This window comes from Pongo abelii, chromosome 15 (genome assembly GCF_028885655.2).
Source record: "Pongo abelii isolate AG06213 chromosome 15, NHGRI_mPonAbe1-v2.0_pri, whole genome shotgun sequence".
In the NCBI taxonomy this organism is placed as follows: domain Eukaryota; kingdom Metazoa; phylum Chordata; class Mammalia; order Primates; family Hominidae; genus Pongo; species Pongo abelii.
Genome location: NC_072000.2, coordinates 111,708,727 through 111,725,898, shown reverse-complemented (window position 1 = coordinate 111,725,898; position 17,172 = coordinate 111,708,727). Strand labels below are relative to the sequence as shown.

General features: G+C 42.4%; 1 gene segment (V, D, J or C); it reads left to right on the top strand.

Annotated features, from left to right (window-relative positions):
- The first annotated feature begins 15,820 nt into the window (after positions 1–15,820).
- LOC112131962 (probable non-functional immunoglobulin heavy variable 7-81) lies at positions 15,821–16,499 on the top strand. The segment is given in 2 exon segments: positions 15,821–15,866; positions 15,951–16,499. Coding segments are annotated over 2 exon segments (378 nt in total).
- The last annotated feature ends 673 nt before the right edge of the window (positions 16,500–17,172 follow it).

Below are 17,172 nucleotides of genomic sequence, written 5' to 3'. Positions count from 1 at the left end.
TTACAGAGGGTCCCATCTAAGAATTCTGAAAACATAGAAAATTATTTTTCCTCCCCTATTACAAGTTGGGCATTTTTTTCCAAAGCTAAACAAGTCTCACCTTACAGTCCAGAAATCACATTCCTAAGTATTTTGACAACTACCTTGATGTTATTTCTAAAATACAGCTGCCGTTAACCCCATCCAAGGAGTTTCTTGCAAATTCAGCTGCCATGGAGACAGCGTACTCTTTCCCATTAGCATTGATAAATGAAAATGAAATCCTAAGCCCCCACCTGACTGAACAGACCCCACTCCTGGCTGAGGGGACCCCAGAGTAACTTTCAAAACTGAGTTCTCAGCTTTGCTAGGATGGGATGATGGGGGTCAGATACACATTGTTATACCCCCTCCTTTGCTAACCATGATGAGGCTTTCTTCTCTAAGGATTTAACAGAAACCAGCCATTTCAAAGGCTCCACCACTGATATCAACCTCTCCTTTCTTGCCTGATAAGAGACCACCCACAACGGAAAGGTTCTGGCCAGCATACAGAGGATGCAGAGTGAGTTTTCATGTCCTCTGCTTCACCTTTTAATGTCAGAGGGCTGAAAACTCCACCCTGGGATCATGCTAACACTGCCATTTTTTGTATGTGGGACCCATGAAGAAGCAAGAAACTCAATTGCGCATGCATGCATTTCTCCTTCCATAAATATGCATGACTCCTCCTAGAGCTTATTAAATAAATGTATTTGGCCATTCCACTAAGCATAAATTACTATTTCCTTTACCTCTTCCTTGAAGCACCTGTTTCTGGCTTTTGGCTGGAGGCTATGCTTCCCAGCCTGTCAGAAGGACAATCCTGCAGGCTGCAACCCTTTATAGGAAATAAATCTCTCACTGGGTGCGGTGGCTCATGCCTGTAATCCCAGCACTTTGGGAGGCAAAGGCAGTTGGATCACCAGAGGTCAGGAGTTTCAGACCAGCCTGGCCAACATGATGAAACCCTGTCTCTGCTAAAAATACAAAAAATTAGCCAGGTGTGGTGGTGGGTGTCTGTAATCCCAGCTAATCAGGAGGCTGAGGTAGGAGAATCGCTTGAATCCAGGGGGTGGAGGTTGCAGTGAGCCAAGATCACGCCATTGCACTCCAGCATGGGCAACAAGAGTGAAACTCTGTCTCAAAAAAAAAAATAAACATAAAAATGAAGAAGTGTCTCCTTTCCAAATTTATGAACCTCATCATTCTTCCATTGACAGCGTTAAAAGGTTCAAAAAGACCTTTCCATACTCTCCCACAGAAGCCCTAGAAATTGTCATTTTGTTAATCATTTTGGATGCCTGAGAACTTGTAATCCAATGATTAGAAATGTTGCTACCCCATTTATGGCTGTCAACCTGCCAGTTCTCAGGAGTTTGTATAAGCCTAAATCTGAAAGGATCTCATCCCATTAGGACCCTTGTCTCCTTTTCTGTTGCCTTTGCCCACTGGCTCTGGCAACAGGGGTCTTTCTTTCTCCTTGGCTATCTTTGGATATGGGGGCTCCATCTTCTGTGCCACCTTAGGGAATGCCTTTTGCATGCATGGCTAAGTCATTAAAAAGCCTACAGTTTCAGTAACATTTTGAGTGAGTACTCTCTGAAGCTGGGTTGGAATCTCAGGCTTCTTTGTCTGGAAGGTAACTCTTGGGCTACAAGTTTCTTATCCTAGCTTTGGTTTTGAGGCCTCTCCATTCTCCTCTTGGGTTGGAAGTTATTCCTGGCTTTTTGCTTCAAGGTGTCTCTGTGATCTTGATCTTGCTCCTTTCATGGGAACTTCTCAGTTGACTAAATTCTCCTTCTCAAACCTCTGCTGACTCTGTTCCACCAATATGGAACTAATTCTACTTCCTTTCCTGTTTGCATGACTTTACTAAGAATTATTTAGAACTTTAATGGCTCCTTTGAGAAAATTTTTATCTTCCAAATTGCCTCCTTTTAGATCTTTCCTTTCCCAGTTGAGTCTCTCAACTCCCTATAATCACTGAAAGTTTAGGCACCCTGCTCCATGCCTTGGAGGCTTTCAGTGTGCTCAAGAATCTGCAAAAGCAAACACCTGGGGCTGAAAAATAAAATAGAAAAAAAATTTATTTCTCAGCCGCCATAGGATTGTATGTCAAAACAAAAGAAAATCTTAAAAATCTCCAAAAATATTAGTGAGAAAAAAAGCTTTAGCCATCATATGAAGAAGAAAAAAATGTGAATACAATCATTCACAGTGTGGAAGAGGGGAAGTTGAAGGATGGAAAGGCCAGGCATAAAAGGATTTCAGAATTTCAGTCCATAAGGAAGTGGCTTTGTGCATTATCTGTTACTGTGTGCAAGGTGAAGTTTAGAGAATGAAAATGTGCAGTAACAAGGGCTCCTTTGTCCATCTCACCTCTCCAGATACCAAGTTTCAGACATGTTGCATTTTAATTGAAAGGTTGATATAATATTTTTAAAAGAACACTTGCGGTGTTTGAAGTGACAAAGGCTGCTGTGACAAAAAAGCAGGGAAAGGGAATTTTTTTTTAAAAAAAGCAAACAACAACAACAAAAACCCCACAGAAAAGCAAACAACAAACAAACAAAAAACAGAGGAAGAAGTCGAACACCCTGGGCTATGACTACTTCCAGGAAGGGGCTACAAGAGGCAGTTGGAAATTCTATTTGCTTTGCAACTGTGGGTTTTCCGGCCTGCTTCCTTTCTAAAGTATACTACTCTGCTTTTGGTTCATGAAGTTATCTATTTCTGTTTTCTGGTACAGCTATGTATTTTCTTTATCTGTCATCTATCTATCTACCTGCCTATCATCTCTCTATCTATTTACTATCTGTTTTCTACCTTTCGCTATCAAGAGCTTGGGTCAAGCAGGATAGAATTCCAGTGTATGTTCACTCTACCATTTAAAACAAGAGCTCTTGTAGGCATTCTCCATCACAGCATAAACCTGAGCTTTCTAAAATAGGGTATGGCAAACTACCATGCATGGACTATGGCTGACACAGTCTGCATTTGTAAGCAAATTTGTAATGGGACACAGCCAATACATGTGTTATATAATGTCTCTGGCTAGTTTCATGGTATAATGGAAGAGCTGAGTCGTTGAGAGAGAGACCATATGGCTTGGAAAACTTAAAATATTTAACATTTAGCCCTTTGCAGAAAATATTTGCTGACTCTTGTTTTAAAAGATCTCTGTTTAGAATGCTACCTATTGCCTTCTGGATAGAATCACAACTCTTTACCACAATCGACACAGCTTCAGCCCTGCTTCTGTATCCAGCCTCATCTATTTCTGCTCCTCCTCCTTATTTTCCTTCTGGACATGCTGATGGATTGTCAGCTTCCCAGATGTGTGAGAATCTCTCCTCCCTTCCCCAAATTCTCATGCCCTCCCTCTGCCTCTCAAGAACTTCCTGCCCCATCTCTCATGACAAATCCCTTCTTCATTCTTTAAGATGCAGCCCCTTTGCTCCTTCCTTAAGGATGTCTATCTGGCTCTATTTTGGGTGATGTACTCCTTCTGCATCTCCCAGAGCCAGCCTGTGTGTGTCAGCTACAGCATTTCTTTGCATCTCTGTGTCATATATCACCAAATCTGCCTAAGCTCGAGTGAGTCACTGCATGACAACTTCAGACTCCACCAGCATTGTGCCCACTAACCATGAGGCTTAGACATTTATCCAGTATGCTCAGGGTTGTGGGGTGGTAGCAGTAACCAGCTGGTGAGCATCATTTCTTACATCAGAATCAAATCTGTAGATCTCTGACATTCATAAGTATTTGGAGTTTAAAATTAGCATAAAGATTTTCCTTAAAATAAGAACAAATGTCTTGAGTAGACTTTTGGAACATAGGATGTTTCCACTGGTTCATTTCTGTGTTCAGTATTCCCACATGAATCTAAACACGACTCTGCTCTTAGTAGCTGTGTGACCCTGGGAAAGTCACTCAATCTCCCTCAGCTAAATTTTGTTGTGTGTGTAATGAGAAAAGAGTTGTGATTTTTATTTAGTGAATAATAACAAACAAGAGGCAATTAGCTTTCTGGAACCAGGTATGTAGTAGAACCTCATGAAATACTAGCTCTGTTGATAAAACTAGACCGAAAGAGGCTTACAAAGTCAACAACAGTATGAGGCAGTGAAGGAAGTAGAGGAGAAGCTGCTGCTGCAGCCTGTAGCTCGTGGAGGGCCGTTTTGCCCATGATTTAGCAGGAACGCACTACCTTTCCATGAGGAGACATTGCCCACAGAAACCAAGGCCATTCTTTGAAGACAAACATGTCTTTATAGCCTTTACATTAAGTAATAGTGTAATAAAAATAATAATTTATTATTAGTAATAATGTGAAACTACTTACATTACCCTAACCCTAACCTTAACCCTAACCCTAAACCTAACCCTCACCCTCACCCTCACCCTAACCCCAACCCCAACCCGAACCCCAACCCTAACCCTAACCCCAACCCCAACCCTAACCCCAACCCCAACCCCAACCCCTAACCCTAACCCCTAACCCTAACCCTAATCCCTAACCCTAACCCCTAACCCTAACCCTAACCCTTAGGTGAGAAAGATTTTCCACAAACTTCAGCTCAGTTCAGGCACACACTCTCCCTGAATGGGCATTTACCCTTAGATGGGTACACATACCTGTGAACATGTGGACTGTTCTGTCAGACAAACACACCTTTACTCATGTGGATTCTTCCCTCAGACAAACACACATGTCCCCACATGGATTTTTTCCTCAGACTACCACATATGTCCTTACATTTACTCTTTCCTCTGAAAAGAGACATTTCCTCATGCAGACTCTTGACTCAGACAAACAGACATTTCTCCATGTGAACTCTTCACTCAGATAAGTACACATATTTCCACATTGACTGTTTCCTTACACAAGCACATATATCCAATATTGAACTGTTTTGTGGCAACATGATCTCAAGATAATGATAATTATAAAACCCCTTACTGACAAAGTGTAGATCTGCATTTTTTCATTGTAATTTAACTTTGCCTTACTGTCAAGAACAGTAGTTTGCAGCTCCAAATGCACTGATTAAAGACAGGCGTCCATTTTCTCTGGAAATGTATTTTTAAATTCTTACTGGATGTATTTGCTGATAATGTTTGCTACTATGAAGATACCTGAACAGTGTCCACATTAGAGAATAAGAGAAAGTAATGGGCAGATTAACCCTTTGCATCTAGACCCAGCAATCCTTTGACCCTACCCTCCCTGAAATGGAGACACAGAGGATGGATGAGCAAAACTGAGCAGTGCACCCATGATCACAAAAAGAATGACATGGAAATGTGCCTCTTCCCACCTCATGAAAGGCAGCTCATCCTCTGTTCTTTCAGGCCCTTGGTGAAGAGCCATCCCATGTCTGTCCCTTCCTTAGTGTCCACACCATGAGGTCTGCACTGATACAGGCTTCCCTTCTCATCACATTCAGTATTAGTGTGCATTGTGAATCAGGTCCAGCTGCGGCTGCTCCGCATGGGGCTGTAGTCAGTCCGTTTCCTCTGTGTTCACATAAGTCTTGTCGAAGCTTACTGATGGAGTCAGAGGGGGGAACATTGTTCAGCTCAGCGGTTCTCACAGACTCTCCTGCAAAACCTCTGATTTCACTTTTACTGGCTACAGCATGAGCTTGGTCCAGCAAGCTTCATGACAGGGATTGGTGTGGGTGGCAACACTGAGTTCTCAGGGTTACTCTCCATGACTACAAGAAAATTAACAGTCCCAAGCAACACCCTTTCTAGTGCAGTCTACCTTAAAATGACCAACCTGAAAGCCAAGGACAAGACCTTGTGTTACTGTGAGTGACACAGGAGCGGGAACATGTGTGTGAGCCCAGACACAAAATCCTCTGCAGGGAGACAGGAGGGAATTGCATAGTAGATGCTGATTGGAACTACCAGGGGTCGCTCAGAACTACCAGGAGGTGCTCAGAACCACTAGGGGGCGCTCAGAACACCAGGGGATGCTCAGGACAACCAGGGGGTGTTCAGGACACCAGGGGGTGCTCTGAACCACCAGGGGGCGCTCAGGACACCAGGGAACGCTCAAGACAACCAGGGGGTGTTCAGGACACCACGGGGTGCTCCGAACCACCAGGGGGCAGCCAGGACACCAGGGGATGCTCAGAACCAGCCGGGGGCGCACAGGACACCAGGGGGCGCTCAGAACCAGCAGGGGTCGCTCAGGACACAAAGGGAACGTTCAGAACTACCAAGGGGCATTCAGGACATCAGGGGGTGACACCAGGGGGTGCTCAGCACCACCAGGAGGCACTCAGGACAGCAGTGGGTGCTCGGGTCAACTGGGGGTGCTCAGGACAACCAGGGGGTGTTCAGGACACCAGGGGACGCTCAGAACCACGAAGGGGCGCTTAGGACCCCAGCAGGTACTCAGAACCACCAGGGGGCGCTCAGGACATGAGGGGGCGCTCATAACCACCAGAGGGCGCTCATAACCACCAGGGGGCGCTCATAACCACCAGGGGGCGCTCAGGACATCAGGATTCCCTTAGGAGGCAGCTCTGCATCAGGAGCCTGTGAGGCTGCGCTTTCCTTTTAGACCTTGGTGATTCCTGACCTGGGCAAGCAAAAATCTTCCCCAGGATCTCTCACCATTACTTCCTTGTAAATCCATGATTTCTTTACAAATGTTACTTCCAAAACATTAACTTAGAACAGGGATTTTTTTTTTTTTTGACAGAGTCTCCCTCTTGTCGCACAGGCTGGAGTGCAGTGGCATGATCTTGGCTCATGGCAACTTCCGACTCCTGGGTTCAAGCAATTCTCCTGCCTCATACTTCTGAGTAGCTGCCACCACGTGCCTGCCACCGTGCCTGGCTAATGTTTGTACTTTTAGAAGAGACGGGGTTTCACCATGTTGGCCAGGCTAGTCTCAAACTCATGACCTCAGGTGATCTGCCCCCTAGGCTTCCCAAAGTGCTGGGATTACAGGCGTGAGCCACCATGCCTAGCCTATTTGAAGTTTTAATGCTGCGTATTTTCTGAGTAATGCTAGCAATGATCTCTCAGGACAATTTTTAAAATAGGTTATTTATATATTTTATTAAAATACTATTATTAAAAGAGTGAAATTTTAAAAATTGCACCTGCAATCTCAGCACTTTGGGAGGCTGAGGCAGGCAGATCACTTGAGCTCAGGAGTTTTAGAACAGCCTGGCAACACAGTGAAATCCTTTCTATACAAAAAAAAAATAGCTGGGTGTGATGCTGCCTGTGGTCCCAGATACTTGGAAGGCTGAGGCGGGGGGATCCCTTAAGCCTGGAAGGTTGAGGCTGTAGTGAGATGTGATTGTAGCACTGCACTCCAGCCTGGTTGACAGAGTGAGACCCTGTCTTAAAAAATGTGTATCCTCTATACAAATTGTTTCTATAAATAGAGTTTTGTGTTTTTTTGCTGTAATACTCAAACAATTATATATGTTGTCTAACATTAACTCACCATATGCATGGTGTTTTATTTCTTTTTCTTTCATCAGCTGAAAGTGGAATGGAAATTAAACACCACTTTAAAGGCTCTTGTTCTGCACTTTGGTTGGCTCCTGGTGTCCTGTTTTTCAGACTATTTCTCCATCTTCCCTTTTACTTTAAAAGTCTTTTGTCTTCCTCAGTCTCCATGCAGGAAATAAAAATTCCCTTTACTTTCTGTCCTCCAAGTCTGGTGAACAGTTCCCTTCTCTTCATAATAACTGAATCCAACCAAGTTGAGGAGGATAACAGTTCTCCTTAGAATATGCTCACCTACCTGCAGACTCTCTGCCATCCTCACCCTTTTCTAGGGTCCTGCAGACATCACCCTCATTCCATTCTCTCCCTTCCCTAAGTACCACAGAGTGGGCTCTGCAGCTCCTGCTGCCTTCTGTGTGCTCAGCCCTGGGGCTCACTAGTGCTTTTGTTGCAGGACGATCAAAGATGGGAGAGACCAAACAGTTCAGGATAGTCCTTTATTAAAAGGTGATCACCTGGCTCAGTTGGACTAGCGTCCAGGAAAGTCTGAGCCCTGGACAAAGAAAGCAGCCACTTTTTACACAGTCAGTGGCCGGGAGCTACATGATGCAGGAAGCGTAATTACAGAAGAGAGAACAAAGGCAGTTATTTGTTACTTCATGTCTTACATCCTTGGGAATACATGGTTCTGTAACATATACTTAACAATCTTATGATCTTGCAGCTGTACTGGGGAGGTAAGCAAGAACCCTCTGAGCCTCAAGGAATGTGAAACCAGTGAGAACAGATAAGGCTTACTGAGCACAGGAGGAAAAACAGGCAGTTAGTATTCTCTAACTTAGAGTACGGGGGAGGGGCTACACACTACAGTAAGCCCTGAGGGGAAAGTTAATTTTCTGACTTTACATATTGTGAAATTCATGAATTACTTCTTCACTTTGATGATGAAGCCCAAATCCCCATGTGCTTACACCCTCTCAGACCACCTTCTAGGAAGCTGCCATTGTGAGTGAGCCCTGAAAAGCATGGGCTGGGTTTAATTTCATATTGCTGGATGTTCTCTATTATAAAGGCATGCTGGCAAATAAAGACTAGAGTTTGTATTGAATATTCATGCCAAAAAAGTTTTTTTCAAAACTTTTCAAGTAAAAAATTTTATCTTGCTTAGTTTGAAAATTACCATCTAAATTCAACAAATAACGCAATACAATTTTAAAAGTGATGTTTGTCTTCTTAGTTATTCAATTTATTAACAACAGACTGATATTTAAAATAAATACCATTGCACATTTAAGTGCCATACTGTTCTGGGATTTTTTAAGGAATCAGAGAGACCGATGGTGTTCAGGAGGATATTTATTATTTAGGTGCACCGGCCAAGTCGAATTAACATCCAAAGGACTGAGCCCAGAACAGAGTTAAGTTAGCTTTTAAGCATTTTGTGGGGTGGGAGGGGGGAGATCTGTGCAGGGGGAAGCATACTACAGAAGTGAGAAACAAAGACAGTTATTCAATTGAAACATGCATTACATCATCTCTTACTTTTCAAGGAAAAACATGTTTTGCGACTTGAGTTTATCCTTCCAGTGACCTTGCAGCTACACCGCTAGGGAATCAGGGTCTTCATGATGCCTGAGAAGGGAGGAGAGGTAAGGCTCATTAGCCACAGAAAAACAGGCAGTTAGTTTTTTAAAGGACTCCAGCTCTTTCTCTTTTTCAGGGAGAATTGGGTTTTCTTACATACAACTGGGTTTCTGCTTACACATTCTTTAATTTCTTTTAATTCCTGTTTCAATACTTGACAAGAATGGCATTTACATACAGTTTTACCAAAACGTGTATTTAAATATATTTGTCTTTTAATATTGGAATAAGCAGACATACACGTAGAAAAGCATTCTTTTGGACTAAAACCCCAAAGTGCAGACACAATTTAAATTCAATTAAATAATTAGAATAATACGAAACAAATGGGTGTGTTGTTTTGGTGTTTAGATATACATTCACTTTTGCATGGGCACATGTATGAGTCTTTGCTGGGCTGTTGTGCATGTATGTGTGTTTGTATGATCATGAAGTTTTCAAATACATCATTAAATTACATAGTTATATTAATCTTGGCAAGGCACGGTGGCTCAGGCCTGTAATCCCAACACTTTGGGAGGCTTAGGCAGGCAGATCACCTGAGGTCAAGAGTTCAAGACCAGCCTGGACAACATGGCAAAAACCCATCTCTATTAAAAATAAAAAAATTAGCCAGGCCTTGTGGCATATGCCTTGAGTCCCAGTGCAACAGGGAAATGCGGGGTCAGAAATCCCACATGGAGTCCCTACTGGGGCACTGCCTAGTCGAGCTGTAAGAAGAAAGCCACCCTCCTCCAGACCCCAGAATTGTAAATCTACTGACAGCTTGCACCATGTGCCTGGAAAAGTCATATACACTCAATGCCAGCCCATGAATGTAGCCAGGAGGGAAACTGTGCCCTGCAAAGCCTCAGGGGCAGAACTGCCCAAGACCATAGGAACCTACCTGTTGCATCAGGGTAACCTGGATTTGAGACATGGAGTCAACAAAGATTACTTTAGAACGTTAAGATTTGACTGCCCAGCTGGATTTCAAACTTGCATAGGGCCTGTACTTTTGGCCAATTTCTCCCTTTTGGAATGGCTGTATTTACAAAATGCCTGTACCCCCATTGTATCTAGGGGGTTACTGACTTGGTTTTGATTTTACAGACTCATAGATGGAAGGGACTTGCCTTGTGTCAGTTGAGACCTTGGACTGTGGACTTTTGAATTAACGCTCAAATGAGTTAAGACTTTGGGGGCTGTTGGAAATGAATGGTTTTGAATTGTAAGGACATGAGATTTGAGAGGGGCCATGGGTGGAATCATGTGGTTTGGCTGTGCCCCAGCTCAAATCTCATCTTGAATTTTATCTCCCACAATTTCCATGTGTCATGGGAGGAGCCCAGCGGGAGGTGATTAAATCACGGAGGCGGTTCTTCCTTGTGATGTTCTTTTGATACTGGGTGAGTGTCGTGATATCTGATGGTTTTAAAAATGGGAGTTTCCCTGCACAAGCTCTGTCTTTGCTTGCTGCTATCCCCATGTAAGATACGACTTGCTTCTCCTTGCCTTCTGCCATGATGTTGAGGCCTCCAAAGCCACGTTAAACTGTAAGTCCATTAAACTTTTTCCTCTTTAAATTACACAGTCTAGGGTCTGTGTTATTAGCAGCATGAAAACAGACTAATACAGTAAATATCATTCTCTTAAAATATGTTGTGTCTGCATGTGAGATAGCAGAGTCTAATACAAGTGGTAAAATAAGTAATCCATGGACCTTCAGATATTAAGTCATAGGTTATTGTGGCTGTGTCCCTGAAGGAGTGGACCAGAGGTCATACGCACTAGTGGCTGTACCTTTGGCAAAGGGAGTTCATGGGTTTCTGAAAGTTTTGATAATTTTAATTTAAAAATTAAATTTACTATTTATTTCTTCTTCAACCTTTCCAGAAGATTGTTGGCAGTAAGGACAGCATAGTATTGGAGTAACACTCATGAATTAGAGAGTTATTTTGTAATTATTCTCCTGAGATTTTCACGAGTCAGTTGATATAGAAATGTATATGTCACAAGTTGAAATATCACTATCAAGAAGATTTCATCAACTGTAATGGCTGTAGTTTTTGGCAAGGCAGTGCTTCAATTCATCCAGAAAAAAAAAACAATAAAACTTTCAAATACAAGGGAGTCTGACCTCAGTCTCTCTCTCTTGTAAAGACAAAGCTGTGACAATCAAGATTTTTCTTCAAGCTCTCAGATAGAATCAGCATTGGGAATGGAATTCCCAACTTCTCCTGCTCCCAAGTTGAGTGTTTCTGATGTCAGACACAACCTATAGAAATGGTTGTGGCTGCAAGTGACTGACAGGGACTGAGTCTGACACGGACTGAGTCTCTATATCTCTAAGTGCCCTGTCCTAGGAGCAGCTACCAGAGTCAGCCCTAGACTGGAAGTGCCCTCACTGACCCTCTGCCTCACCTGTGCATTCTCTGGCCAGTTCAAGAAATTATACCCCTGGAATTTCTTTTCCCAAAAGTACTCCAACTAGTATGTAAGACCTATGGTCCACACCCTAAAGGACAGAGTCATAATCATCCTATGACTCGGTGTCTAGAAGGCTTGTGCACTTTAAATTTTACTACTAATATTAGACTCTACTTTATCACATCCAGACACAGCAGAATATTTTAAGACATTGATGTGTTATGCTGAAAAATTCAACAGTACATAAAAGTTTACTTCCCATCACAGCCAGTGGTTACTACTGAATAAGGATCTGCCATTCCCTAGGGAGGAACTATAATGAATGGTGTGCCCTGTTAGTGGTTATGAATTCGATCCATCTTGTGGCAAATGGCAGCATCTTCTTCTTTTATAAGATTAAATAGTTTTCTATTGTGTATACACACCACATTGTCTTTATCCATTTGTCTGTCTACTGACACTCAGATTGTTTCCATATCTTGGCTGTGATTAATAGTGTTTCAATAAATATAGGATGCAGATATCTTTACAAGGTGGTAATTTTAATTCCTTTGGGTATATTTCTAGGAGCAGAATTTCTGATCATATATTTCCAGTTTTAATTAATTTAGGAGCATTTATACTGCTTTCAATAATTGTGGAAATATAGAATGGTATAGCTGTCATGAGAAACAGTTTCAGTTTTGAGGTATGATTCATAAACAAATAATGTTTGATTATGGTTCTCCATGAGAGTTTCTAATGAATATGATGGAAGTCCAAGAAACTTTCTCACCTTAAAGCAATGATGAATTTGCGCCCTTATTCCCTTAAAAGCAAAAGGTTGAAAGTATGCATGATGGAGGTTGTTGGCAGTGTTCAGAATGATCTCATAAGAGGAGAATCTGTTGGATGAAAATGTTGGGTTTTCAGTGAAAGACACGCCAATGCTAAATATGAAACCATGAAGTCAAGTGAGGATCTAGAATGTGTTCACTTGAAGCTACAGCATATTATCAAAGGCAGCTATTGCTCCATCAGAAGGGTGATGAACTTTTGAAATCAGTAAAGTGTGAGAGCACAGTAAGTGATAAAATTGTCACATTTACATAAGTTTAGAATGCCAAGGGCTTGTACAGATTACTCATACACATATATACACAATGTATTTTTGCATACATAGATGTCTAGAGGATAATCCTCTTAGGAAAACTTCTTCAGGTTACAGAAACCTATGTAAGTTGTAGCCCTCATGGGAAGTGTCTCTGTATGAATACTGGTTTATTTTTCAAGAAGGGAAAAATTATCTCTGTTGGAGTAGGCTTCCAATTGTGTAGATTTCTTAATTGCTTCTTGAGTTGTAAGACATGAACCAAAAAATCTACTAAGTAGAGTTTCATGGCTGTGTTGTTAAAAATTTCTTATAAGGTTTCTGTCAATTATTTGAGACCAGTTTTCCTGATGTTTTTCTCCAATAGATAAATTTTCGCAAGATCTCAGGAAACCACCTCTCAGGTGCTTCAGGTGCTTTTGTTTAAAAAACTAACTTCCCACGTAAAGAAGCTCCTTTTTAACCATAATGAGCTTGTTTCTCCTGCAAACCATCAAGTTTGAGACCTCATTGTCAAGAATCATGAAAATTTTACACTCTAATTTACTAATAATCATGACTTTTGAATTTAATATTGATTGGCATCGACAAAAGTGGTTCATTCTCGGTTGTGTCCTATTTTACTAATCCGAAATATCAGTGAACTGAGAATCCTCCATTAGCTCCCTGTGTCTGCAGCACTGAATTGATTGACAATCTTCAGAGTCATCCATGAAGGAGAGATTCCTGAGGTTCATGGGATTTTTGTAGACAATTAGGTGAACAAAAGAAGGAAACAGAATTGAAGTCTTCCTGCCATTTCCACATCACTAGGAATAATTACCATTTAAGTGTAAAGGTCTACATCATTCAGAACACCCTGCATGACAGGCTGATGCAAAACACTCCAACCCCACAGAGACTCCACAGCAACCCTTACAGTTCCTTCAGGGAAGACATAATCTCCAAGTTAAGTGAGTCAGTAAAGTTGCTCTGAGATACAGTAAAAGTAGGATTGAGCCCAGATTTGTCTGAGTTCAATGCGATTATTATACTCAGCTGCTGCTCCAATATGGACTGAGTATGGATAATTTAAATGAGCCTGGCTGTGTGGTTTGTTATATGAAAATCCGAACTAAATAAACATAAAGGGTATGTCTGGACTAGCGTGAGGGTGAGAGATCCTGGGAGCTCCACCCCCGATACTCTTATCGCCCTTTCCAGGTTCTCAGGGTGAGAATTCTCAGGGTGAGAATTCCAGGTTCTCAGGGTGAGAATCCACATAGATCCCTTCATGTCTCTATTATCAGGAGACCAAATCTCTGATAAATACACCCAGACCTTCTTCAGACAGACAAACCAGGGGAAGAGCATTTTTAGAACTATATCTATGTGAGGAAAGGTAATCCATCCCCATTACAAGCCCATACCAGCAGCCTTCTTTTCATGAAAATGGGTAAAATTAGCCAATAGGAGTACATTTAAGAAAATTTTCCTGTGATGTTCCAGCCAGAAAAGAGCAAAAATCAGCTTCACTTCTGGAGACTTCCTTTATAGATCACAGACCAGAGAAAGAAGACATCCACAGGATAACAATTTAACTGTAAAAACATGTAATGGTTCCGTGTTCCACAGATTACGTCTCACCAGTTTAGTCAATATGAACTAAATATGAGAGTGTGGCAATGCACAAACTCTATCTGAGGAGGAAAATAGGAGAAAAAAGGTTAAGGAAAATAGAGCAATTTGAAGCCTCTGACAACAGCAACTTCAGCACCAATGAAATGATTTCACCCTCATTTGTCTCAAATTTACTTTTCATGGGGCATCTGCAGGGTTCCACAGTGAGACCAGGTGAATTCAATGTGCATGCACTTCCCAAGAGTCCACTTGTATTCTGCTTTCTTTAATTCTGTTTGCAGAAAGTAGACACATATTCAGTCTTAGTTCCAGTGTAGGGAGTGCTTTTCATGAGATGAATACCAGAAAAAAGGGCAAACATGGGGCCTACTAATGTAAAAATTAGCCACAATGTGTGTGTGTGTGTGTGTGTGTGTGTGTGAGTTGAATAGTAGAGTTGGAGTGGGCATCTACCCACGTGCACCTGCACATACAGGTTTTCTCAGGTACAATAATCAACTGCAGGACCCTAGAGGAAATAAGAGTCTCCCCTCAACCCCTGAAGAGCTTTTGGTTTCACCATGTGTCCAGTGATTCTGTGCGTCTTGAGCTCCAGGAAAGGGCTCCCTGGTGATGCATGAGATCTTTTCTTGGGGTCTCCCTGCAGAGTTCACTGGGTTTCCTAAGGCCAATTCACTATTTCGAGAGATGGTGTGAGAAGCATATGGTGTAAATAAAGTGGAATTCTGAGCCAGGGCACAGCCACTTTATACTGGGCCAGAGACACTGGTAGGAATATACTCTGTCAGCTCAGATAGAAACCTCCCTGCAGGGTGGGGGCTGGGCTGTAGGGGGCTCTCAGGACACACCCAGCACAGTCTTCCGCCCCAGAGCAGGTGCACAGGAGGCTGGGGAGAGGTTCCTCTCAGGGCCTGGGTCTTCCTTTAAAAATATCTAAAATAAATATTTCACAGGGACTGTTGATGTTTGTATAAATATCCTATTCAATTGTGAGCATTTATCAAACTGGATGTTGTAATGAGAACCACTTTAATAATGGTGATTTCAAACTCTGCTAGTTAACTTAATAGTAAGCAGCTGGAGGTCAGGAAGAGCTCCTTACTTATAAATAAGTGCAATTTTTGGAGAGACACACTCATTCCCAAAATAACCCATTCACATATTAAGGTCTAGAAATGGTTCACGTTGCCCCTGAGACATTCAAATGTGGGTTCAAATTGAGGTGCTGTCCTGGGGGAGTTGTTCCCCAGTGGGGGAAGCTCTATCAACACAGAGTTCAGGAATGTGTAGGGGATGCATGGCCTCTAACAGGATTACAACTTGAACCCTCAGCTTCTAACAATTGTGTCATCCGGGTGTCATGGATTTTCTCTTTCTCATACTGGGCCAGGAATTGGTCTATTAAATAGAATCCTTCATGAATATGCAAATAACTGAGGGGAATATAGTATCTCTGTACCCTGAGAGCATCACCCAACTCTGTACCCTGAGAGCATCACCCAACAACCACATCCCTCCTTGGGAGAATCCCCTAGAGCACAGCTCCTCACCATGGACTGGACCTGGAGCATCCTCTTCCTGGTGGCAGCAGCAACAGGTAAGGGGCTCCCCAGTCCCAGGGCTGAGGCAGAAACCAGGCCACTCAAGTGAGACTTTACCCACTCCTGTGTCCACTCCACAGGTACCTACTCCCAGGTGCAGTTGGTGCAGTCTGGTCATGAGGTGAAGCAGCCTGGGGCCTCAGTGAAGGTCTCCTGCAAGGATTCTGGTTACAGTTTCACCACCTATGGTATGAATTGGGTGCAACAGGCCCCTGAACAAGGGCTTGAGTGGATGGGATGGTTCAACACCGACACTGGGAACCCAACATATGCCCAGGGCTTCACAGGATGGTTTGTCTTCTCCATGGACACCTCTGTCAGCACAGCATACCTGCAGATCAGCAGCCTAAAGGCTGAGGACACGGCCATGTATTACTGTGCGAGATACACCATGTGGAAACCCACATCCTGAGAGTGTCAGAAACCCTGATCGGGGAGGCAGCTGTGCTGAGCTGAGGCAGTGATGCAGCAGTTTCCTTAACTTCCATCTTATCTCATTTTGCATCGACATCCACCTTTATATTATCCAAGAATATGGGATAGACAGGTGCTCCTAAGAGATCCTTAACTTGCTCATTTTAATGGGTTTTCCAGAGGATGTGACAAGCCACTTTGTTAGCAAAGCATCCCAAAGCCATGCCCTGCTCCAGACACATGTGATCCCATTTCCTGCTCTTTGCTTAACTGACAAGCTCTCATCAGTGCATCTGGGCTAATTTCACATCAGGTAGAAGAATGTGTTCTAAAGGAAAGCTAATTTTGTAATAGCAATTCCTGCTTAATAACCTTCAGCTTCATTGTTTTTGTGTAATCTATCAACAAATTATGTTAGTTCAAGGTTCTCAGTGGGAGTTTCTAATAAATAGAAGGGATGTATAGAAATTCCCCTAATTAAAACAATTGTGAACACAATCTTGGTATTCAGCTGCGTCTCCACACTTCCTACCATTCACCACAAAGTAATTCTCACTTCTGGAAGCTGGGTTCATTTTCAAATCAGTTTTTTTTTTTCATTTTAATATCTCAAGATTATTATATGTGACTATCTTAGCAGAAATTGAATTTTGGGAACTTGAACTAACCAACTGAAAATAAATTCACAACTAAATAACAAGATGCCAGAATATAATTGGCTCCAGGCTTTGTTAATTCAGCAGTTTATCTACCTAGGCATTATATTTACACATCTTCATGCTACTTTTACAGTCAACTCCCATTATGTAAGAAATGGTCATGCACCATGTCTTACATATGGCAAGATATCTACGATGGATATTCAGAACTACGATAAACATTGGATGC